This window comes from Stomoxys calcitrans, chromosome 1 (genome assembly GCF_963082655.1).
Source record: "Stomoxys calcitrans chromosome 1, idStoCalc2.1, whole genome shotgun sequence".
Taxonomy (NCBI): Eukaryota; Metazoa; Arthropoda; class Insecta; order Diptera; family Muscidae; genus Stomoxys; species Stomoxys calcitrans.
In genome coordinates, this window is record NC_081552.1 from 264568184 (window position 1) to 264595148 (window position 26965).

General features: G+C 36.8%; 1 protein-coding gene across 3 annotated transcripts in view; it reads right to left on the reverse strand.

The window, feature by feature from the left end:
* LOC106092754 (bromodomain-containing protein 4) overlaps window positions 1-26965 on the reverse strand; it is a 53319-nt gene that overhangs the window by 19940 nt on the left and 6414 nt on the right. For 2 of the 3 annotated variants that reach the window (XM_059362094.1, XM_059362099.1), the window contains exons 3-4: window positions 13676-13705; window positions 6600-6797 (exon numbers count right to left, since the gene is read on the reverse strand). In XM_059362094.1, coding sequence (XP_059218077.1) covers window positions 6600-6797; window positions 13676-13705 — 228 coding nt within the window. The remainder of the gene's footprint in view (window positions 1-6599; window positions 6798-13675; window positions 13706-26965) is intronic. The other variant, XM_059362102.1, reaches the window with a different exon arrangement.

Below are 26965 nucleotides of genomic sequence, written 5' to 3' on the forward strand. Positions count from 1 at the left end.
AATGGCGATGCCAAAGCTCCAAGTGGTTGACTATGCCGACGACCAACGTCGATGTCGATGTCGACGTCACAGCCACTGTCAACGTCATCTCGCTGGCCGGCTGGCTGGCTGGCTGAATGGCTGTTGTAATTGTGTTTATTGTTCAAATCAATTGTTGCATGTTTTATGGAAATTTGCTTCATTGATTTCATTATTTGTTGGATGGATCCACAATGCACAATTGTTGTTGGTGTCTGCCTGGTTACCTTCAGATACCATTTTATTGGACAACACACTGACGGATATTCATTCCGGTATTCAACCATGCATATATGTTATGTGCATTGCTATGGCATGAGTAAATATGTACATCTAACTATCTATGTGCGAGCAGATTGTTTGCTTTAATTTATGAGTCTAGATTTGTACAAATGTCTGTATAGATGCCATGGAAGGGGTACTATTTTGCCGTTTGCCGTTTGCCATGAGCCGTAACGTCTCAACGTGTTGTATTTCATGACAACCCCTACCATGATGACGTTGGTGATAATAATGATGAAGACATTGTATATGGTAATGATTGGATTTTGATTTCGACTTATGAAATTATGTGGGTGCTTGTTTGGGCAACCGGGATGTTGACATCTCTGCCTCACTGTGCAATTGCCTGCCTTTTACACAAAAGAAAACAAACCTCCTCCAAAAATTGTGTTTAAAACCATATACGACAATTCTTGAGAAAGCAGGGCTGAGATGGTTTTGGAATTTAATTGAAAAAAAAAACTTTCCAAAAAATATTCAAGACAATTGGTTTCAACAGGAAAATGTGGGCGATCTAAGACAAAGACATTCAAGTAAAAGAGGTATTCGAGTTGGTGTCAATTAGAAAATGGAATGCATAAAGTTTTTATTTTTTTTTTAATAAAAACCCGCTGGCCCCATGCTCTTCGCTACACCTCAAAATGTCTTTTTATACCCTCCACCATAGGATGGGGGTATACTAATTTCGTCATTCTGTTTGTAACTCCTCGAAATATTCGACCAAGACCCTATAAAGTATATATATTCTTGTTCGTCGTGACATTTTAAGTCGATTTAGCTATGTCCGTCCGTCTGTCCGTCCGTCTGTCCGTCCGTCTGTCCGTCCGTCTGTCCGTCCGTCTGTCCGTCCGTCTGTCCGTCCGTCTGTCCGTCCGTCTGTCCGTCCGTCTGTCCGTCCGTCTGTCCGTCCGTCTGTCTGTTCGTCCGTCCGTCTGTCGGTCGAAAGCATACTAACTTTCAAAGGAGCAAAGCCAGCAGCTTGAAATTTTGCACAAATACTTCTTATATGTGTAGGACGATTGGGATTGTAAATGGGCTATATCGGTCCATGTTTTGGTATAGCTGCCATATAAACCGATCTTGGGTCTTGACTTCTTGAGCCACTAGAGGGCACAATTTTTATCCGATTTGGCTGAAATTTTGCATTAAGTGTTTTTTTTTGACTACCAATAATTGTGCTGAGTATGGTTAAAATCGGTCCATAACCTGATATAGCTGCCATATAAACCGATCTTGGGTCTTGACTTCTTGAGCCACTAGAGAGCACAATTCGCATCCGATTTGGCTGAAATTTTGCATGAAGTGTTTTGTTATGACTACCAATAATTGTGCTGAGTATGGTTAAAATCGGTCCATAACCTGATATAGCTGCCATATAAACCGATCTTGGGTCTTGACTTCTTGAGCCTCTAGAGTGCGCAATTCTTATCCGATTGGAATGAAATTTTGCACGAAATGTTTTGTTACGATATTCTATAACTGTTCCAAGTATGGTTCAAATCGGTCCATAACCTGATATAGCTGCCATTTAAACCGATCTTGGGTCTTGACTTCTTGAGCCACTAGAGGGCACAATTCTTATCCGATTTGGCTGAAATTTTGCATGAGGTGTTTTAATATGACTTCCAACAACTGTGCTCAGCAACGACTTCCATTGACTGTGTTAAGTACGATTCAAATCGGTTCATAACCTGATACAGCTGCCATAAAAACCGTTGGGGGATCTTGACTTCTTGAGCCTCAAGAGGGCGTAATTATTATCCGATTTGTCTGAAATTTTGTACAAGGTTTTTTTTTACAATTGATGATGATTTTTCTAAGAAATTTACAATTTTTGAGTAAAATCTTGAAAATTTTTACACATTTGGTTAGAATCACAAATGTATTGAAATTTGAGTAAAATAATAATTTTTTATTGACCGATGGTACTAGAAGAAGAAAATAGTCGTTCATACAATAGAGGCGTTCTATCCACCGAGTTTTCACTCTACCCCTACTGTATTGTAGTTGGTTTTCCAAACGTTATTAAGCAGCTGCCCAGTGTTTTTGTTATCTATTTTCGAAAGCATATCGTAAAAATACCATGGATTTTTCTATTTGGTCTATTTTGGGGAGCCAGGTAAGGACTTAACAAATGCCAGCATGAATGCACAGAAGAAAGCCATTGTACGGGAATGGGCCAAAATACCAGCATTTGACATTCGTTTTTTCACAGACTCAGAGAAATAGTCAATGCAAACGATGATCATATCAATCAAAAGTGAATGGATACTTGTCCTTGATAATTGAGATTTTTCTTGATATTAAGAGGCCACCGTAGCGCAGAGGTTAGCATGTCCGCCTATGACGCTGAACACCTGGGTTCGAATCCTGGCGGGACCATCAGAAACAATTTTCAGCGGTGGTTTTCCCTTCCTAATGCTGGCAACATTTGTGAGGTACTATGCCATGTAAAACTTGTCTCCAAAGAGGTGTCGCACTGCGGCTCGCCGTTCAGACTCGGCTATAAAAAGGAGGCCCCTTATCATTGAACTTAAACTTGAATCGGACTGCACTCATTAAGAAGTTTGCCCCTGTTCCTTAGTGGAATGTTCACGTCCCTGGCGAGTTTGGTCCAGATCAGACCATATTTCGATAATAGCTGCTAAGATTTTTAAATGGTGAATTTTTCTTCAAGATGGTGGGTATCCAATGCGTTTTTATTTTTAAAAAGTGTTTCCAATCTATAATGAAACAATACGTGGCATTTCTATCATTCTAGCATTCTCTCATTTCGTTGTTTTTTTTTTTTTTTTGTTTTTAAAGCTTTTAGTCATTATTTCTGATTTGCACCATTACTTCAATTACGCCAAACGAACTCTGATACTTTCTGGTTAATTGAACAAAGGTTCATTTACATCATGTTTTCCATGTACATAACTTTCGAACAACTGCCCATGTGGCTGTTAGAGACTGGTTTTTGCCATATCATGGCGATAGATCGCACTGTCACAATAATTGAGGGGCTTTTAGACCATTGTATAGGGGTTTGCTGGTTTTACATTTTACAAATGTAGAAACTAATAAAGCATGAAATTAATTTCGTTTAATACCCGGTCATTTTTCAGAAAGAAAAAAAAAAAACAACGAATATACCTGAAAGCTAGAAAAAACACCCATTGGAAACAATAAAACAATATTAACCAGCAATTATAATTATAGACATCTGTCGCTGATCTTACATTTATAATGGCGATGATGAAGATGATGATGATCATCATCATCATCAACGTTCGCAAAGCTCAATTGGTGTTGGCAAATTTCAATAAAAAATTTCATTTCGCGTGTCCAATAATGACTGTAAGCTGTATGGAAATGTGGAAAACTACTTAAATAGCCACTATAGCTAGTCAATAGATGATTTTTGCCATTATTTATCTACCTAAACTTGGATGTACAAACAATCGAATTCCCCCTCTATTGACATGAAGTCTTATTTTACTATGCTGGCTATCATGGTTTCCATTTGCATGCGGAAAATCTATTGTTTCCCCACAAAATAATATTTTCGGATTCGTTTTTTTTGTTTGTGGTTGTGCAAAATAAAATTTTGATGAACCTTGGTGATTATAAAATGCAAAAAAGAAAACAAAAAAAAAACAAGCAACAGCGCTAATCAGTGCCATGGTACGGTCCATACCAGCACGAACGAATGGACAATGTTTTATGCTTGAATGTTTAATAGTTGTCTCTGCAGCTCATTAGTTCTGAAGCTAATCGTTATTTAAGTATTTTTTGTTTTGCTTTGTTTCTTTTGCTGATTTCGCTGGGGGCTGGCAAGCAGGCAGAAAGACGTTTGGGGTAAACAAAGAATTAAATTTGTTGAGAAATTCAATGTGCTCTAAGCACATTATATGGTAGAATGATTTTTTTTTCTGCTTTCTTTATATAAAACTGCCAAATAATTAATTTCGCCAAAGTCCTCTTTGGTTTTTGTTTTTCTTAATTTTTCGGAGGCATTATGTATTTTTTGTTTGATATTAACAACCACTTTCGTATATTTTAATCACCTGCGTCATAAGCGGTTTTTTACCTTGTCTCCCCAAATTATTGTTCTTAGAATTTACTGCGTATATCCATAATTCAAGAGAAATTTGGCGATGACTATAATTTTGTTATGCGCTATAGGCAATATAAATTGTTGTGGTATTAAGAAACCTAAACACAATTTGTTTTCTTTGATTGCTATAGGCATTCTGTAATAGATACACACAAAAGTAATCTTTTGGTTTAAAATTGAAGGAGGCGTGATTTGGATTACAAGTAAAAAGGCATTAAGTTCGGCCGGGCCGAACTTTGGATACCCACCACCTAGGTTATATATGTAAACCACCTTTCGTCACAATCCGGTGAAAATTGAATAACTTAAACACCCAAATTCAGTTTTGCAGAACAAAGTATTGGTCTTTTTGGCAGATATATCCAAACATAAACCGATATAACCCATATTAAGGTCGGAAAGCGGGAGGCTCAGAAAAATGCACTGTTTCAAATATCAGCGAAATTGGGTAATAAATAAAGCTTTTATGCGCTACAGACCCTTAATCTGCAGATCGGTCTATATGGCAGCTATATCTGAATATAGTCCGATCTGTACCATATTTGGATCGGATATTGGGAGGCTTAAAACTATTCACTGTTTCAAATTTCAGCAAAATCGGATAGAAAATAAAACTTTTTTGGGCTTCAGACCCTTTATTTGGAGATCGGTCTATATGGCAGCTATATCTTAATATAGTCCAATCTAATCCATATATGGGTCTTATGTTGGGAGGCCTAAAACTATTCACCGTTTCAAATTTTAGCGAAATCGGTTAAAAAATAAAGCTTTTATGGGCTTCAGACCCCCTATCGGCAGATTGGTCTATATGGCAGCTATATCTAAATATAGTCCAATCTCACCCATATATGGGTCTTATTTTGGGAGGCCTAAAACTACTCACCAATTCAAATTTCAGCGAAATCGATCAAAAAGTAAAGCTTTTATGGGCTTCGGATCCTTATCGGTAGATCGGTCTATATGGCAGCTATATCTAAATAGAGTCCAATCTCACCCATATTTGGGTCCTATGTTGGGAGGCCTAAAACTATTCACCGTTTCAAATTTTAGCGAAATCGGTTAAAAAATAAAGCTTTTATGGGCTTCAGACCCCCTATCGGCAGATTGGTCTATATGGCAGCTATATCTAAATATAGTCCAATCTCACCCATATATGGGTCTTATTTTGGGAGGCCTAAAACTACTCACCAATTCAAATTTCAGCGAAATCGATCAAAAAGTAAAGCTTTTATGGGCTTCGGATCCTTATCGGTAGATCGGTCTATATGGCAGCTATATCTAAATATAGTCCAATCTCATCCATATTTGGGTCCTGTGTTGGGAGTCCTATAACTACTCACCGTTCCAGATTTCAGGGATATCGGTTAAAAAATAAAGCTTTTATAGGCTTCTGACTCTTTATCAGCAGATCGGTCTATATGACAGCTATATCTCAATATAGTCCAATCTCACACATATATGGGTCCTATTTTGGGAGGCCTAAAACTACTCACCGTTTCAAATTTCAGCGAAATCGGTCAAAAACTAAAGATTTTTTAGGCTTCAGACCCTTTATTTGGAGATCGGTCTATATGATAGCTATATCTAAATATAGTCCGATCTGTACCATATTTGGATCGGATATTGGGAGGCTTAAAACTACTCACTGTTTCAAATTTCAGCGAAATTGGACAAAAAATAAAGCTTTTGTGGGCTTTAGACCCTTTGTCGGAAGATCGGTCTATATGGTAGCTATATCTAAATATGAATCGATCTAATCCAAATTTGGGTCCTATGTTGGGAAGCCTTGAACTACTCACTGTTTCAAATTTCAGTGAAATTGGGTAAAAAATAAAGCATTTATGGGCATTAGACCCTTTATCTGCAGATCGATCTATATAGCAATTATACCCAAATATGGTCCGATTTGGCCCTTTCAAGAACTTAACCAGCGTGTATCAAAAAAACGTATCTGTGCCAAATTTCAGCTCAATATCTCAATTTTTGAAGGCTCTAGAGTGATAACATCAGACGGACGGACAGACGGACAGATACACGGACATCGTTAAATCGCCTTCGTCTTTAACGATGTCCGTGTCCCTGTTAATGGAATGTTCATGGGCAAATTTGCAAAAAAACTTGCATTTGCAACATCCTCGCAACACTTTCAAAATTTTGTTCATGCTTAAAAATATTCCATTTTAAATAAACATATTCTTACCTTGTTTACTTGTTGCAAAGTCTCCAGCATCAATTCCTTCTCTAAAACCGAATCAAGTGCCTGCACTTGGTCACATGATGCTTTGGCTTGCAAATATGATGAAGCCAAAATAAATGCTCCCAAAATGAATGACGAGACGATTATGGTGAAAGCGGTGATTTTAGCAATTTTCACCGAATTCGATTGACGCTTGTAGGCCTATAATTAAAATAAAAAAAATAAATTATTAAAAAATATGTAAATTCTTTATAATTGTCTAAAAATGACATTGGTATGGTGAAATTTATGAAATTTGTGGCAAAAAAACAAAAACATTAACAAAAAGTAGGTCTTGCAATGTGATTTAAATTTAATGATAGAACTACAACACAAATTAAAACATACTCTACTAATGCTATCAAATGTGCTCATTTACAACTTTTTTTTTGTAATATTGGTTGCCCAAAAAGTAATTGCGGATTTTTCATATAGTCGGCGTTGACAAATTTTTTCACAGCTTGTGACTCTGTAATTTCATTCTTTCTTCTGTCAGTTATCAGCTGTTACTTTTAGCTTGCTTCAGAATAAAAGTGTAAAAAAAGTATATTTGATTAAAGTTCATTCTAAGTTTTATTAAAAATGCATTTACTTTCTTTTAAAAAATCTGCAATTACTTTTTGGGCAACCCAATATATACTTTATGGGGTCTCTGACGAATATTTCGAGTAGTTACAAACAGAATGACGAAATTAGTATATCCCCATCCTACGGAACTAGATTTTTTGGGGAGTTTTTTTTTTTTGTTAAGTATACGACATGTTTTCGTTGCAAATTAGCAATTGCAACAGTAATATCATAGGCACACGCTGATATAAAATAAGTTTATGTCACTTTGCTCATTAAATAAATTATACACTAAAAGGTGTAATTAAAACACACCTTACTAATAACATACTAATTGCATCTATAAAAAGTTCATATTTTATTTTGTTTTTGGAAAGCAATTTATGCCCTCTAGATGGCAATTAAGAAAAACAGTCACTGTAAACTCTTGTCAACATACCATTACTTATGGTGATTTCGATTCTGAAAAAAAATGTTACACTAATGTTGCACTTATACGGGACAACATTTTGGGAATGCTGCCTTATCCCTCTCATAGTTTTACACTTTTTACATTTTCAATCGAACATGTTAATATGCCCGTATATTGTAATTTCAACCAAATAATGCTGTAAAATGTAGCAATGCATCTAATATGCCGTTAGCTAAATAAAACGCGATTACTTTTTCCTTTTTTTATGTATTTCTTTTTAATATTTTGCCAAACATTCTACAAATTGTTTTCTTCTTCTTCTTTTCAACCAAAATTTGCTTGAACGGTGGCATGCACATGAGATGATAGCCGCTGATTTAAAGTGCGGCATTCTCCATCCTAGCCTAGCCACGGTGTAGAAAATGCAGCATTTTTTCACTTTCAGTGGGCAACACCATTACAAACGAACATTTACCCGGTGGTGGGGTTACACTTTTTTGGAGAATCGAACACAAAATTTCAATCTCAGTGCAACATGTCGAAAAAATGCTGCACTTTTTTTCATAATCGAAATCACCATTAGTTTTGCTTTTTGATATTGTCAAGCCGTATAATTTCATAATATGGCAAACCCTAGACTTTCTCCATTGTGCTTTTGACGCAGGTAGTATGCCCCAACAGAGTTGAGATCTTTGCGTACATTCACTTGACATTTTAATACTCGTATCGTATTGTGTGTGATACGAGTGCATTATGCAAATTTGCATTTATTTTGAATTGCTTTTTTTGTACAATCAGATAAGAATTGTGCTCGTAAATTTTTCTTTAAACACAAAGTATGGTGCAGTGTAAAAAGAAAGTTTATTTTTGTATTAAATTTGTTTAGTTAAAATGTCATCAAAAGTAGTTCAGTTGATCAAGTGTAAATGGAGAAAGAACAAATAAGAGCGTGCTAAGTTCGGCCGGGCCGAATCTTATATACCCTCCACCATGGATAGCATTTGTCGAGTTCGATGCGCGGTATCTCTGTTTAGGCAAACAAAGAATATTGAATAAGAACTGTCCACTGCTATTGGAGCTATATCAAGTTATAGTCCGATTCGGACCATAAATGAATGCTGAACATTGTAGAAGTCATTGTGTAATATTTCAGTTCATTCGGATAAGAATTGCGCCTTGTAGGGGCTCAAGAAGCAAAATCGGGAGAAAGGTTTATATGGGAGCTGAATCAAGCTATAGATCGATTCAGACCATATTGAACACGTACGTTGGAGATCGTGAGAGAAGCCGTTGTACAAAATTTCTGCTAAATCGGTTGAGAATTGCGCCCTCTAGAGGCTCAAGAAGTCAAAATCCCAGATCGGTTTATATGGCAGCTATCTCAGGTTATAGACCAATTCGCGGCATACTAAGCACAGACGGACGGACAGATGGACAGACGGACATGGCTAGATCGACCTAAAATGACATGACGATCAAGAATATATATACTTTATGGTGTCTCTGAAGCATATTTCGAGGTGTTACAAACAGAATGACGAAATTATTATACCCCCATCCTATGGTGGAGGGTATGAAAATGGGGATTTGTTTACAAAATGATACAAATATGGTCAAAGAAGTATTTAGAAATGTAATCAAATTTCATGCTTCAATATCTATATTTTGAAATTGCGAAATTAAACATTTTTTTTGTATCAATAGTTCAAAGTACAAAATTATTTTCTTCGCCTCATTTACTCGGTGGAATTTTGTTGACTTCAAAAAAAAATTGTTTATTTATTTATGATGACTAGTGAAAAATATTTTACTTTCGTGTCCGTGCATTTGTTTTAATTTTGTTGTTGTTTGTTTTTTTTTTCACTTACAAAGAATTCTCTGGAATGGATACAAAACTCATTTTTTTATTTATTTATTCATTAGCACTGACAAATCCATGAATTGCATATTTCAAAAAGCTTAATGTTTGCATATCCGTGTGTTTTGTGGATATGTGTTTAAGTTCAGTCGAACCAATAAATCTCTGGAATGTTTGCATTTGCTCATCTGTTTTTGTTATGATTGCAATTTCAAGTTCACAAAATCACGAAGTAATCCCATACTTCCGATTGAAAGTAATTTCGATTTATCAGATCATTCATATTTCTGTCTGTCTTGCTAATGTAAAAAAAAAACGCTCATAATTGAAATTGCAAATGGATAGGCTTTTAGCATTATTATTTGTTTTGTTTTAATATAAAAAGCCATGTTACTTGATGTTATGTAAAGATGTTGAAATTCACAACACTAGGCTACAAAAGATCCCAAAAGACTATGGGCCAAAACATTGTTATATATCAGTATAGCAGATGTGGGCCAAATTGGATTTTTGCTGCTAATTTGTCAATAGTCGTAATGTTATACCCTCCGCCATAGGATGGGGGTATACTAATTTCGTCATTCTGTTTGTAATACCTTGAAACATGCGTCTAAGACCCCATAAAGTATAGATATTTTTGATCTTCATGGCATTATAAGTCGATCTCCACCCTCGAAATATTGATCTACGACTCTAATGATCATCACAACATTCTAAGTTTCGAAGGACGGACGGATGGACAATAATCATTCATATCGTCCGACCTTCGAAAGCTTGACCTTTTACTTCATGAGCAGCTAGAGGTCGCATTTCTTATCCATTTGTATGAATTGTTATATGTTGAGTTTTGTTATAACATTCAACAACTGCGTTTGCACTTCCTGCGAATTTGGAGGCCCAATTCTTATCCATTCGTTGTGTTTGCCTGTCATGGCTGGTCATTCATTTCTTCTATTTATCTTATTCTTATCTTTTTTGGCTCAAATTTTCGTTTGAGTGTTCTGTTATGACCTTCAAATTATGTGCTAGGTACCGGTATATACCTATTAGTCTTATAATATAACTTGATAGAACAGTCATAACTTGATAAAGTCCTTCAAAACGATCTTTACATGTAAATTCTGGAACATCTTCAGAGAAAAATATTCCGAGTTTAGATTTTAGTTCGTTTTTACCCACAGAAACCAGATCTTATGTAGAGACCTGAATAGGCTGACTGGATCATACTTTGACGGTGGGTTTTTTTTTGCCTTGTGAGTGTCAAAGTTCCTATGGCCGAGTACTTCGCGAAACCAGACGTCGCTTATACTCTGGGTGAGAAAGCAAGACTTAGAGCTGGTAATAGAAGTCCCCACTGGGCAAAGCGACGTAAGGTCTTTGACATCGCGCTGGGTATTGGGAGAGGCAGACATCTGCAGGATGACGCGGACGTTTTTTTTTTTGCCTTAAGCGTTAGTTTCATTTTTCTGCCCTTATTTGTTGTCTGTGTCCTTTTGTGGTGTATGCTTATCGATTTTTTCTACATCTTCTTCTCTTCACTTTCTTCTAAGGTGAACACAAAGGACCTAAGGTCTCCGAGTGAAGCGGCTAGTACAGAGGTTGCGTGCTCTCCAACCAAACCTAGTCTAAGACGGTATAAGTCATACAGAAAATAATCATTCGGTGAAATTGCCGAACTATGATCCATTGTGAAGAGAGCATATAAACAATTTGGCCCGGTCGTACTTTAGGTGTTCGTACTTGTCTTTAATTCTCTCCAATATTTGAAGAACACATTTTCTCAAAGGCCACCGCGGCGCCGAGGTTAGCATGTTTGTTTCGTGGTAGTGCCTACCAGAGCTGGCAAAATATCGATGACACTATCGATTTTTAAATTTTTGTCCGAATATCGATTGCCATTTTTTTTTTTTTAAATTTAACAAAAAACAAGCAAAAGCGTGCTAAGTTCGGCCGGGTCGAATCTTATATACCCTCCATCATGGATCAAATTTGTCGAGTTCTTTTCCCGAAATCTCTGTTGTGCTGTTTTAGGCTATAGACCGATTCAGACAATATTTTGAAGGTCATGACCGTTGTACAAAATTTCAACCAAATCGGATAATAATTGCGCCCTCTAGAGGCTCAAGAAGTCAAGATCCCAGATCGGTTTATATCACAGCTATATCAGGTTATGGACTGATTTGAACCATACTTAGTACAGTTGTTAGGAGTCATAACAAAACACGTCATGCCAAATTTCAGCCAAATCGAATAGGAATTGCGCTCTCTAGAGGCTCAAGAAAAAAATATGGAGATCGGTTTATATGGGAGCTGTATCAGGCTATAGACCTATTCGGACCGCATTTGACACGTGCGTTGGAGGTTATGGGAGAAGCCGTTGTTCAAAATTTCAGCCAAATTGGAATTGCGCTCTCTAGAGGCTAAAGAAGTCAAGATCCCAGATCGGTATATGTCAAAACATGGACCGATTTGGCCCATTTACAATCCCAACCGACCTACACTAATAAGAAGTATTTGTGCAAAATTTACTCCTTTACTCCTTCGAAAGTTAGTATGCTTTCGACAGACAGACGGACGGACGGACAGAAGGACGGACATGGCTAGATCGACATAAAATGTCATATCAATCAAGAATATATATACTTTATAGAGTCTTAGACGAATATTTCGAGGAGTTACAAACAGAATGACGAAATTAGTATACCCCCATCCTATGATGGAGGGTATAATAAGCGATCCACCACTGAATGTATCCTTTAAGGTACATTGTGCCTATAGAGGGCGCAATTTTCATCCGATTGGGCCAAAATTGTGCAATGAATTCGTTTGAAATATAGGTGGCGGGAAATTAAAGATAGTATAGATACTATCGATATTTATTATAAAAATATGGAAAATATCGAATGTTGCGATTATCGATAACTTTTATTTTTTATTTTTTGCGATTACCGATAACTTTTATTTTATTTTTAATGAAGAAAAAATATATTTTTTCAAACTTGAAGCTTCTTTAAGTTTTGTTTTAAAATTTGCGAATTGTTTTTATGTTGTCTAAAACTATTAACACTTCTTAGCTATTCTCTAAGCTTAAATAAAGAACTCCAACTGAGGTTATATCTACATGCCAACAATTTGCGTATGTGTGTGTGTGTGTGTGAACAAGGTTTATTTACTAACATTTATGGTCATTACTCGGATTTGTGGTTTTTTCTTATTTCGTTTGTGTTAAGGCACTCCTTATTAAGGTTACAGAAATTAACATAACTCAAATGTTATTGTTAATTCAACTAAGAGAATTTTTTTTCTTAGAAAACAAATACGAATGCGAATACACTGCGAATTATAACCACACTCAAACTGCTAGCTAAACTATTGTTTGCTCATAAGGTGCGAACAAAACAAAAAAACAAAAATGGCAAGCCGCCCGTACTAGGCTATTGTAGTAGTAGTCGTCGTCGTCGTGAGTTGTTAGCATGCATTATACTGCTCAAATTAATGGGCTATCTATGCAAATAGGTACTGCTTAGAAATGCAATAATTAATTATGAATAATTGCGTTGCGACATCTTCTCGAAATTCATTGCGATGGCAGCAGCAGCAGCAGCAGTAATAACTTAATAGATGGCATAGCTGTGTAGGAGAAAAGTGAATGTCTACTGCTTTTTTATCACCTTTCTCATCATTATTATTCATTGTTTGGTACGCTGGCTTGGAATCATCTTCAAGTACCCCCCCCACCCCCCAAAGTGATACAGCTTCATTTGTCAGTAAATTCAACTTTTTTCAGTTCATTGTTTGAAGATGAGATGAATTTCATGACAATAATTGCCTTCTACAATGATAAATCAAGCATTGTTCATGCCTACAAACAAACATACATCATCTAACTAAAGTAATGAAAAAGAGCTCAAAGCTAAGCCCTAAGACAAAGAAATGCAGAAACAAAAAACAGAAAATGACATTTTAATTATATTTTATGCTGGTGCTTCATAGAAAGAAAAAGGTGCAATTGCGAAAGTTTCTCGAGTCTATGCGTGTGTGTGTGTGTGCGAGTGTAAGTGCTTTATTCAGATGAGTGCAAAAACAAAAGAAACAGTAGGCCAGAGGAAGACAAACAGATACACCAAATGAATTTAAGTTTGAGTTGAGTTGAGTTGAGTTAATGGTGCTGTTGTACGAAAACGAAAGACTTAGGCAACAAACCTGTTGAGGATTAAAATTAAAAAATCCCAGCTGCAATTGTTTTGTGATTTTGAGGGCATTTCAAATGTTCAGTTGGCATGGGTGAAGGGAGATTTGTTATGGATCCGAATTACCATCACATTGCGGTTGTTTGGTTGGTAGTTTGGTTTGGTTTGGTTGATTGGTGTGGGATAGGAGGTTTGATTTTTTTTTTTGGTTTGGTGGTGTTGGGCAAAATGAGTTGGTGAGCAGTGATGTTTTCATAAAATAAAACATTTGCCAGCACACACATACACACACACATTTTTGGAAAATTTATGCGGGGAAACATAAAAAAAGAAAATGTTAGAGAAAAAAAAACAAAACACATTTAACAAATGATTATGAATTGCATTTAACTTTAGTTTATAAATATTTATAATTGTTGTTGTATGTTGAACCTATCAATGTTTTAATTTGTTTTTTTTTATGTTAAGCAGTTGGGTATAATATTAATATTTTTTTTATTTTTTACAATAATTGCTATTGTGTGGGATCCCACAGGTGATTTCAACATTTTCAAAGCCCATTTATTATGTCAATATATTAAACAGTAATTTATGGCTCAAGTTTTTGCAAAAATAACCAGTTCTTATTTTGTCAAAGAAATTTCTTATAAGCACAAACTTGTATGTGAATATTGAATAATATTAATTAGTTAAATTTTTAACATAACATAAACGGTCACTTACACCTATGCTAGGCTTATCTTAAAGTCTACATTTGAATTTAAAATAATATGTAGAACATTTTAGAAAAGTTCATAGCACTGACTTTTAATTTTCTATGCTAATCTAGTGGGGAATTTTTTAACTTCGACCTAGTTAGAAAATAAAGGTTACATAAAGGAAAATAACAGTTTTAACCCATCTAATGTTTTTTCAAGAAATGTTGTTGATGATTAAAAATATGTCATTCTATATAAAAATAAGGCATTTGATTAGCTTAATGAAATTCCTCATTGAGAGACTAGGAGGAATTTCCTCATATCAATGATAAAGTACTTCACAAAGACCGACATATCCTGTAGGCGGCAAGGGTATAATGATGGCCCACCACCGAAGGGTTAGCAATTTTGCCATTCCATTTGGAACACTTTAAATTTTACATTTGGATCCAGACATGTCCGCCTTGCGCTCAAAGATGGCCTATATCTTGATATAGAACTTTTTATACCGATCTCCCGATAATAAATCTTGAATTCAGAAAATCGTAGTTTCAATGAACAATTGCACCAAGTTTGGATAAAGCGATCCTCCCCATTTAAGTGTATGGACTAGACCATACGTCTGTATGCAGCTGCCACATAGACCTGATCGTCTTGTCATTTTAAGTCGATCTAGCAATGTCCGTCCGTCCGTCTGTCTGTCGAAAGCACGCTAACTTTCGAAGGAGTAAAGCTAGCCGCCTGAAATTTTGCACAAATGCTTTTTATTAGTGTAGGTCAGTTGGGATTGTATATAGACCATATCGGTCTATGTTTTGATATAGCTGCTATATATACCGATCTTGGGTCTTGATTTCTTGAACCTCTACAGGGCGCAATTCTTATCCGATTTGACTGAAATTGTGCACGACGTGTTTTGCGATGACTTCCAACAACTGTGCTAAGTATGGTTCAAAGCGGTCCATAACCTGATATAGTTGTCATATAAACCGATCTTGGGTCTTGACTTCTTGAGCCTCTAGAGGGCGCAATTCTCGTCCGATTTTACTGAAATTTTGCACTAGGTGTTTTGTTTTCACTTCCAATAACTGTGCTAAGTATGGTTCAAATCGGTCCATGTTTTGATATAGCTGCCATATAAACCGATTTTGGGTCTTGACTTTTTGAGCCTCTAGAGGGCGCAGTTCTCGTCCAATTTGGCTGAAATTTTGCACGAGGTGTTTTGTTATGACTTGCAATAACTGTGCTTAGTATGGCGCAAATCGGTACATAACCTGATATAGCTGCCATATAAACCGATCTGGGGGTATGACTTCTTGAGCCTCTAGAGGGCGCAATTCTCATCCGATGTAAGTGAAATTTTGCACTAGGTGTTTTGGTATTACTTCCAACTACTGCGCTAAGTATGGTTCAAATCGGTCCATGTTTTGATATAGCTGCCGTATAAATCGATCTTGGGTCTTGACTTCTTGAGCCTCTAGAGGGCGCAGTTCTCGTCCAATTTGGCTGAAATTTTGCACGAAGTATTTTGTTATGACTTTCAATAACTGTGTTTAGTATGGCGTAAATCGGTATAGAACCTGATATAGCTGCCATATAAACCGATCTTGGATCTTGACTTCTTGAGCCTCTAGAGGGCGCAGTTCTCGTCCAATTTGACTGAAATTTTGCACGAGGTGTTTTGTTATGACTTCCAATAACTGTGCTAAGTATGGCGTAAATCGGTAAAGAACCTGACATAGCTGCCATATAAACCGATCTGGTATCTTGACTTCTTAAGCCTCTAGAGGGCGCAATTCTTATCCCATTTGGCTGAAATTTTGTACAACGGCTTCTCTGATGACCTTTAACATACGTGTCTAATATGGTCTGAATCGATAAATAGCATGATACAGCACCCATATAAACCTAACTCCCGATTTAGCTTCTTGAGCCCCTAAAAGGCGCAATTCTTATCCGAATGAACTGAAATATAACACAATGACATCTACAATGTTCAGCATTCATTTATGGTCCGAATTGGACTATAACTTGATATAGCTCCCATAGCATAATAGTTCTTATTCAATACTCTTTGTTTGCCTAAAACCAGATACCGCGCAAAGAACTCGACAAATGCGATCCATGGTGGAGGGTACATAAGATTCGGCCCAGCCGAACTTAGCACTCTCTTACTTGTTTCTCTCTAAATTTAGAGTCTTTGCATTTGAAAAATGGTTCAAGTATTCAGTTTTCAAAATTTAACATTTACTTGATTATCTTGAAATTATATTCTTTGAATTTTCTTGTGGCCACTTCTTTTATTTATTGCCAACTTTACTGACTTTTAAGTTATATACAGCACTGCTGCAGAGCCTGCTATCTAACAAAAAATTTGTGCACAAGTGTAAATAATAATTTTAAAGAAAAAAGCAAATGAGCAACGATGAAAAATTCAAACAGGTTTTGCGCTTGACGAAATAAAAAGTAATTGTAAATGTTTCAAGCCTCGTACAGCAACAATGTATACTGGAATTAAAGCGATTTCCTAGTGTATTGGAAAGAAAAACGCAAATATTGCTTAGAAATCAAGAGTGGCTAAGCACAGCTTACTCATGATATTTGTTTTTAAATACCATAAAAAACCTCAAACTCCCCTTTAATTTGCTAGTCATTGAAGAGGTGTTTTGGAAGTAAAACCCCCATAATTTATAAGATTTCTAAAACAAATGCAAAGTCTGAAAAAAAATTAACATAAATGAAGTTACATGCAAGCCATGTCGAAAATTAACCACAACCAGCCAGCTAATACAATAAATAATTATTGAAGCGGGTAGGGGGGGGGTAGGGGTTATACTACCTACCAAACTGGCAAACACTGGTGGTACCAACAACCGTTTTAAAATTTAGCTGATGAGAAATATTTTGTTTTGTTCGCTGGTGTTTTTTTTTATTGCAACTCAGATGAACTGAAACGTGACATTCTCACCAGCCATTAGCATGGAAACGGATGTATTTTCGATAAGAGAAACAATAAAATTTTTTTTTTTAGCCTAATGGTATCAACTAAAAGGACTGTACTGTTTTTTTTCCGAAAATTTCATGGTCATGTCATTTTGTGCTGATTTCATTCTCAGGCAATAATTCCCTAGTGAAGAACATTCTAATGGTGGACATTAGGTCCAGCCGGAACTAATTGTTATTGATTCTCTCTTTCTTAAAAATAAAACGCAAAGACCACCGTTTAGGTATATCAGACCATCAACACGCTTCATGGCACCATCCATAATATGTTAAACAGCAACAATGTATGCATAGATACATGCCATTATAGGCAGGCGAATTGATGATGACATGTTATCGGCTAATCAAAAAGCCGCGACACCGCATTATTCATAATTATAAGCAGTTGCTTAAAACATACGATAGCCGGTAGCAATTATTACGTGCTATGGTTTTTTAAATGAGATTTACACTTAAAAAAATCAAATTTTCTATTTACATACACTTTGAGAGAATCACTAGAGCTCAAGAGTATCATCACTAAGAAAGGGTTTTAAGAACATCAATGTACTAATGTTACATCTTTAGATAGGTTCAAGTTCAAAGAATTTCAATGTGTCTGTAATGAAAGCAGACAATACCAAATGGAATATTGGTTAGTAGCAATACCAAAGGAGAGACATATCTTCATAGCTAAGAAGAAATTCCACCTCTAAGCTCTAAAATGAAGTTGTTTGGAGTACAGAATAGTTTAGCATAGGTTGAACAAAGGCCGCAGATATTAATCCGCTCCATGCCACTATGGACATATACCTAAGCCAGTAATCGACTTGTTGTGCGCTCTAAAAACTATTGGGTTGCCCAAAAAGTAATTGCGGATTTTTTAAAAGAAAGTAAATGCATTTTTAATAAAGCTTAGAATGAACTTTAATCAAATATCCTTTTTTTACACTTTTTTCTAAAGCAAGCTAAAAGTAACAGCTGATAACTGACAGAAGAAAGAATGCAATTACAGAGTCACAAGCTGTGAGAAATTTTGTCAACGCCGACTATATGAAAAATCCGCAATTACTTTTTGGGCAACCCAATATAAAGTAACCTCTAAAAAGAAAATTTTAAGTTAGGAGTTCCGTGCTACTTACAAAATCCTTGATTGTTTTCAATACCACCCCGCCTAAGTTGGTTTATGTCTTGTATTGTATCTCCATCTAAGTGGCGGTATCTGTTAGACACGAAAGCCGGTCAATGACAAAGGAAATGCTCCAACGTCTCGTCATCTTCCCCGCATGCCCTACACATGCTATCACTTGCCGCATCGATTTAACATAAATGAGCTCGTAGTCTTATGTGTCCCGTTATGATACAAATCCCTTCGTTTCAGTAATAGCCTCGTCTTCTCACGATCTGGATTCCCCAGAGGATTTTCACCGGCCTACCGACCGTTCCGCTGTTCCACAATGTTGCATGTGCATTCGTCGCCGTCTTCCTTAACTCGGACTACGTTGACCCGAAAGACTTCGGGTTAACCGAGTTTAATAACGGCAGTCCTCTGGCCTTCACCGCCAAATCGTTCCATTTCCCCTTACTCCGTTATGGCTCAGAGATGGCGTTAATTTCCTTCTTAAACTGCAAGACTCTTCGTGACCTTACCGTCCTGGTTGTTATTGCAATTTTACTGTCGGTAAAGAAGATCACACCCACGTAAGCACCACACTACATCACGCATTCCGTGATCTTCGTATAAGAATTGCGCCCTGTAGGGGCTCAAGAAGCAAAATCGGGAGATCGGTTTATATTGGAGCCATATCAAGCTAAAGATCGATTCAGACCATATTGGTCATAGAAGAAGTTGCAGGTCAAGAAGAAGAAGTCGTTGTACAAAATCTGTGCCAAATCGGATGAGAATTGCGCTCTCTAGAGGCTCAAGAACTCAAGATCCCAGATCGGTTAATATGGCAGCTATATTAGGTTATAAACCGATTTCCGCCATACTAAGCACAGTTGTTGGAAGTCATAACAAAACACCTCATGCAAAATTTTAGCCAAATCAGATGAGAATTGCGCCCCCTAGCGGCTCAAGAAGTCAAGACCCCAGATCGGTTAATATGGCAGCTATATTAGGTTATAAACCGATTTGAACCATACTTAGCACAGTTGTTGGAAGTCATAGCGAAACACTTCGTGCAAAATTTCAGTCAAATCGGATAAACATTGCGCCCTCTAGAAGCTCATGAAGTCAAGAACCATACTTTGCACAGTTGTTGGAATTCATAACAAAACACCTCATGCAAAATTTCAGCCAAATCGGATAAGAATTACGCCCTCTAGAAGCTCAAGAAGTCAAGACCCCAGATCGGTTTATATGACAACTATATCAGGTTATGAACCGATTTGAACCATACTTAGCACAGTTGTTGGAAGTCATAACAAAACACGTCGTGCAAAATTTCATTCCAATCGGATAAGAATTGCGCCCTCTAGAGGCTCCAGAAGTCAAGACCCAAGATCGGTGTATATAGCAGCTATATCAAAACATGGACCAATTCGAACCATACTTATCACAGTTGTTGGAAGTCATAGCGAAACACTTCGTGCAAAATTTCAATCAAATCGGATAAGCATTGCGCCCTCTAGAGGCTCAAGAAGTCAGCTTACTTCTTTGAGAGCTTGCATGCTTTCGACAGACAGACAGACGGACATGGCTAGATCGACATAAAATGTCATGACGATCAAGAATATATAGACAGTATGGGGTCTCACACGAATATTTCGAGTAGTTACAAACAGAATGACGAAATTAGTATACCCCCTTACCTACGGTGGTGGGTATAAAAACTTTGATCAATATTAACAACTTTTTGTCAGTGTATTGTCATAGTTGAGTAGCTATGGTTTACAATGATTACGTCCATGCCATAGGCAAAAAAAAAACATAAATCTGTCAAGGGTAAAAATCCATCAGACCTTTAATAATGCACAACCATGAGCTGAACCAATATCGACTACAGTCAAGTAGCACTTGAACGAACGAACTAAAAGTCATAGGCCTTTGTCATAACGCAGCAAAAAGTGCGTCATACAGTGGCTGGAATAAAACAAATCAGTGAATGCATTAACGACCGATTGGATTCTCTTAGGCTTTAAAAAGCTTTTACACAGATAAACACACAAAGATTTGTAAATGCAAAGTCCATTGCAGAGTGTTTTTTGTTGATAAAAAAAATGTGCAATGATCAACACGTTGATTATCGGCGTCCCAACCAATTGAGCAAATTTACATTTGAGATTGTAAGCACCTCATGGTACTTAGTTGAGGTTTCATAAGACATCAGGCTGTCTTGTCGGCACCCTGGCTGCATGCCTGACACCCTGGCTGTTGTAATATGAATAGTAAAATTTTGGTTGTTTTTCACCAACAGGTGATTGTTTTATTATCGCTCGTTCAAAAGGCAAAATGAAAAAGAATCTACAATCCAATTTTATGGGATTTTCCCTTTTGGCTATAACAAATAGACTCTCGATTAAGTCACACTGAGGCGCTGCCATTAGAAAGATGATGTTGCAAAATCCATGTGCGCTTAAAGCTCCCTGCTTGGTGCCTGGTGCCTAGTGTCATTGTGTGAGTTTATGGTCTTTATCACAGCCGAAATCATCATTTGTCGTTTTCATATACGTTCATAATACTCCTCGAAATTTCTCATTAAATATCATTGAAATGCAAATCATGCTCAGGTCCCAAACCAGGCAGGTTTAAGTCAGTCGTGGCTGATTTTTTGTGCGCCGCTGTGGCGCTCTTGCTGTGTTTTTGACGTCTACACTATTTTGGTCGTTTAAGTCTTTTCTAATCCGTAAGAGGACGTTGTTTTTTATTTATTTTTTTCTTCTATTTTTTGCAAGTTTCTGTCACATTTGCTTAAATTTATTTTGCACTTTTTTTGTTATCAACTCAATTAAAGAAAATGTCACGTTTATGGTTTTTGTCGTTTGCTTAATTTTGCATGACTTTTTTCCGAAAAGTGTTTTATTCATCCGTGTTATTTTGCACGGATTTATTCTCTGCAATAATATTTAAGACCTATAATTAACACTCCATTTATGTTTTCAGTTTTTTTTTTTTTTTTTTGTGAAACGTAGAATTCAAAAAAGGGGTCAGAGTTAGGCAAAAGGCTTGAGAGCATCAAGTTGAAATTGAAATGAAAAACAAGTAAGTATGTGCTAAGTTCGACCGGGCCGAATTTTATATACCGTCCACCATGGATAGCATTTGTCGAATGAATGCTGAACATTCTAGAAGTCATTGTGTAATATTGGGTTGCCCAAAAAGTAATTGCGAATTTTTCAAATAGTCGGTGTTGACAAATTTTTTCACAGCTTGTGACTCTGTAATTGCATTCTTTCTTCTGTCAGTTATCAGCTGTTACTTTTAGCTTGCTTTAGAAAAAAAGTGTAAAAAAAGGATATTTGATTAAAGTTCATTCTAAGTTTTATTAAAAATGCATTTACTTTCTTTTAAAAAAATCCGCAATTACTTTTTGGGCAACCCAATATTTCAGTACATTCGGATAAGAATTGCGCCCTCTAAAGGGCTCAAGAAGCGAAATCGGTAGATCGGTTTATATGGGAGCTGTATGTAGCTATAGATCGATTCAGACCATATTGAACACGTTTGTTGAACGTCATGGGAGAAGCCGTTGTAGAAAATTTCAGCCAAATCGGATAAGAATTGCGCCCTCTACAGGCTCAATAAGTCAAGATCTCAGATCGGTTTAAACGGCAGCTATATCAGGTAATGTACCGATTTGCGCCATGCTAAGCATATTTGTTGGCAGTCATAACAAACACCTCATGGAAAATTTCAGTCAAATCGGACGAGAAATGCGCCCTCTAGAGGCTCAAGATGTCAAGACCCCAGATCGCTTTATATGGCAGCTATATCAGGTTATGAACCAATTTCAACCATACTTAAAGCAGTTGTTGGAAATCATAACAAAACACCTCATGGAAAATTTCAGTCAAATCGGATGAGAATTGCGCCCTCTAGAGGCTCAAGATGTCAAGACCCAAGATCGGTTTATATGGCAGCTGTATCAGGCTATGAACCAATTTCAACCATACTTAGCGCAGTTGTTGAAAGTGATACCAAAACACCACGTGCAAAATTTCAGAAATGCGCCCTCCAGAGGCTTAAGAAGTCAAGACCCAAGATCGGTTTATATGGCAGCTATATCAAAACATGGACCGATTTGGCCCATTTACAATCCCAACCGACCTACACTAATGAAAAGTATTTGTGCAAAATTTCAAGCGTCTATCATTACTCCTACGAAAGTAAGCGTGCTTTTGACAGACTGACGGACGGACAGACTGCGGCTACTAGACTTAAGGCGATGGGAGTACGGATAGAGGATAGGAGCAGTCTGTACCATCGTGCTATAATAAAGGAGACGATAGGAAACCTGCAAGGAAGAAGTTGACGATCGGATACATGAGACGACACTTTAGGTCGAGTGCGAGTCACTGCTGCCAGCGGCACAGTCTTGGAACTGAAATCTGGTATTGACATCTGGAAAATCTTGCAACACAGATGGATCAAAGCTAGAGAACAAGGTGGACCTGGGAGCCTACATTGAGAAGCCAGCGGCTGAGATTAGTTCTCGACTGCCTGACTGCGTAGATCCGGGCGAGGACTGCCATCAATAAACTTGGTTAACGCGGGGCCTTTGGAGCATTTTCTGTGAAATTGCCCGGCTTTCGCATCCAACCGACTCCGGCGGTGGAGATACAATACCTGACATGAACCAACTTAGGGGCTTAGTATGGAAATAAATTAGGGATTTTGCAAGTAGCACGGAATTCCTGGCATGGATTTCTTTTTCGAGGGTTTTTTTATACCCACCATATATTTATTTAGTCATTCCGTTTGCAACACATCGAAATATCAATTTCCGACCCTACAAAGTATAAATATTTCGGATCGTAGTAAAATTCTAAGACGATTTAACGATGTCCGTAGGACTGTCCGTCTGTCGGTCCGTCTGTTTTAATCACTCTAGAGCCTTCAAAACTTGAGATATTGAGCTGAAATTTGGCACCGACACGTCTTTTTAATGCACGCTGGTTAAGTTCTTGAACGGGCCAAATCGGACCATATTTGTATATAGCTGCCATATAGACCGATCTGCCGATAAAGGGTCTAATGCCCATAAATGCTATATTTTTTATTTGATTTCGCTGAAATTTGGAACAGTAAGGCTTCCCGACATCTGACCCTAATATGGTTCAGATCGAACTTTATTTAGATATAGCTGCCATGTAGACCGATCTGCCGATAAAGGGTCTGAAGACCATAAAAGCTTTATTTATTACCCGATTTGGTTGAAATTTTCATAAGTGGGTTATTTTAAGCCTCCTTACATAGGACCCAAATATGGTTCAGTTCGGATTATATTTAGATATAGCTGCCATATAGACCGATTTCCCGATAAAGGGTCTGAAGGCCATAAAAGCTTTAATTTTTATCTGATTTCGCTTTGGAACAGTATGTTAGCTAAGGCCTCTCAACATCTGACCTAAAAATTTTTCTGATCGGAATATGTTTAGATATAGCTGCGATATAGACCTATCTGCCGATAAAGGGTCTAAAGCCCATAAAAGCTTTATTTTTTAACTGATTTCGATTTAATTTTAAACAGTGCGTAGTTTTCAGCCTCCTAACATAGGACCCAAATGTGGTTTAGATCGGACTAGTTTTAGATATAGCTGCCATATAAACCCATCTGCAGATAAAGGGTCTGAAGCCCATAAAAATTTTATTTTTTAACCGATTTCGCTGAAATTTGGTATAGTGCGCAGTTTTAAGCCTCCCAACATCCTACCCAAATATGGTGTAGATCGGACTATATTTAGATATAGCTGCCATATAGACCGATCTCCCGATAAACCCGATTTCGCTGAAATTTGAAACAGTGGGTAGGTTTAGGTCTCCCTACATCTGCCCTAAATATGGTTTTGATAGGACTCTATTTAGATATAGCTTCCATATAGACCGATCTCCCGATAAATGGTCTGAAGCCCATAAAAATTTTATTATTTAACCGATTTCGCTATAATTTAAACAGGGTGTTTTTCTGAGCTTCAGGTTATCCAAACCTTAATATGGTTCAGATCGGTTAATATTGGATATATCTGCCAAAAAGACCAATATTTTATTCTACAAAATTGAATAGTCAAATAGATGTTAGACCACTCAATGTCCGTGCCGAATTTGGGTGCATGGGTGCAAGTTATCCAATTTTCACCGGATTCTGACGAAAGGTGATTCACATATATACCTGAGGTGGTGGGTATCCAAAGTTCGGCCTGGCCGAACTTAATGCCTTTTTTGACTTGTTCATTTTATATTTTCATAAACTAACCATGTCCACCAAAGAAGCATCATCTTCAATGTCAGCCCCTCTATATATATACGAAATATATGTAAAGTGCATATGTAAATCTTACCAATTGTTTGAATTCAAACTGAAGGTCAGATAGTACTTTAGCATTTTTCTCCGATTCACGTGAATATTTATGACATGATGACACCATAGCTGAATTGCATTACTCTTTTTTTACAATGTCAGAGTTATCTGATGCAGTCAGCCCGATTCAATGCAAAGTAAACTTTGTATAGTAATCGTGTAGGTAAGCGTGTGTATATAGCACATCCACGTATGTAAATATTATGGGATTTTCTTGGAAGCAGAAATGCCATGGAGTCACATATAATGTTGTTGTTGAGTTGGAGATAAAGTGTTGTTAAAATCACAAATTTGTTGAGAAAATTGTTTGGTATTTGTAAGCACTTTTTCAACGTTACATTGCCAAAGAACTTAAATACGATAATCGGTTATTTCATGAAGGGGGTAGTGACAAGGCAGCCATGATCGTTTCTGACCATATGATCTCGAAAGGGAAGGAGGAACCAAATATTTATTCTTCTTCCTCCTTCCCTTTCGAGATCATATGGTCAGAAACGATCATGGCTGCCTTGTCACTACCCCCTTCATGAAATAACCGATAATCGTGTTTAAGTTCTTTGGCAATGTAACGTTGAAAAATTGCTTACAAATACCAAGCGATAAAATTAGCTTAAATACAGTTGAACAAAGGAGGCCACCGTAGCACAGAGGTTAGCATGTCCGCCTATGACGCTGAACGCCAAGGTTCGAATCCTGGCGAAATCATCAGAAAAAAAATTTCAGCGTTGGTTTTCAACTCCTAATGCTGGGGACATTTGTGAGGTACTATGCCATGTAAAACTTCTCTCCAAAAAGGTGTCGCACAGTGGCACGCCGTTCGGACTCGGCTATAAAAAGGAGGCAACTTATCATTGAGCTTAAACTTGAATCGGACTGCACTCATTGATATGTGAGAAGTTTGCCCCTGTTCCTTAGTGGAGTGTTCATGGGCAAAATTAACACATTTGCTAAACAGTATTCTATTGGTGTTTGCGTAATGCAAAGTTGGATTTCTGATTGCATTTTGGATTTCATAATGCCCAAAATAAAATTTTCTTTCCATAGCACGTACTAATCGATAATTATAAAAAAATGGGAACTAATCGTTATCTTGTGGAGAAGAATTTCTTGCATAACGAAATCATTCATTGTATGTTTAAATCTTGGTCGCATTAAACAAAACTTTAAAATTTTTTATTTATTAATTTAATTATTATTTTTTTTTTTCCTTTTACAAAATAATGTCTGGTCATGACCATTGATTCGGTATTTTGCTGATCGAACATAAACGTGACTGGTTTCATTTAGTCGCATCCGTTTCACAAAAAGTTTTGTTCTAAAAGTTGATCTGATGAAAAGTAAAAACAAAGAATTAAAAAAATTAATTTCCCAACATCAAATGGCCATGGCATTTTTACAGAAATTAAAACTAGCACGCAGCTTTTCAGAGAAAAAAAAACACACACAATATTTTAAAAAAACATGTGAAAAATACATTGTCTTTCAGAAGAAAATAAAACAATGCAATGATTTTTTCTTGTTTTCATTACTACCTCATCTTCTTCATTCATGCTAACTGGCAGTCTAACTGGCTGGCTGGCTGGATGACTGACTGACTCGCTTAGGTATGAGTATGCAATCAAAGATTGAAGCCAACATTAAAAAGGTGGTTGCGTTAAGCAACAAAGCGTACGAAAAGTGATAATAACTTAAACATCAGTAACCCAGATTCAAGGTTTTTTGTTTTTGTTGCCAGCGAAAATGTAAAACCTTGTTTCAAAAGGTCGCTCTTCGTTTGTACGAGTGCTCATAAGGATGGGGTCATAAAAATGCCAATTTGTGGGCAGTAAAAACATGCCATTAACCATAGACAAATAGTGTTTTGTATTAAAATGCAAATTTTTTAATGGAAACAATTTTTCTAATTTCAAATAATTGTAAATTTCCTATGCTAGATTTCAAACAGTAACAACACTATACAATTTCTAAATCAAAAACATGTTTGTAACAAAACTGAAATAAACAAGTAAGAGCGTGCTAAGTTCAGCCGGGCCATCATGGATCGCATTTGTCTAGTTCTATCTCTTTTTAGGCAAACAAAGAATATTGAATAAGAACTGTTAT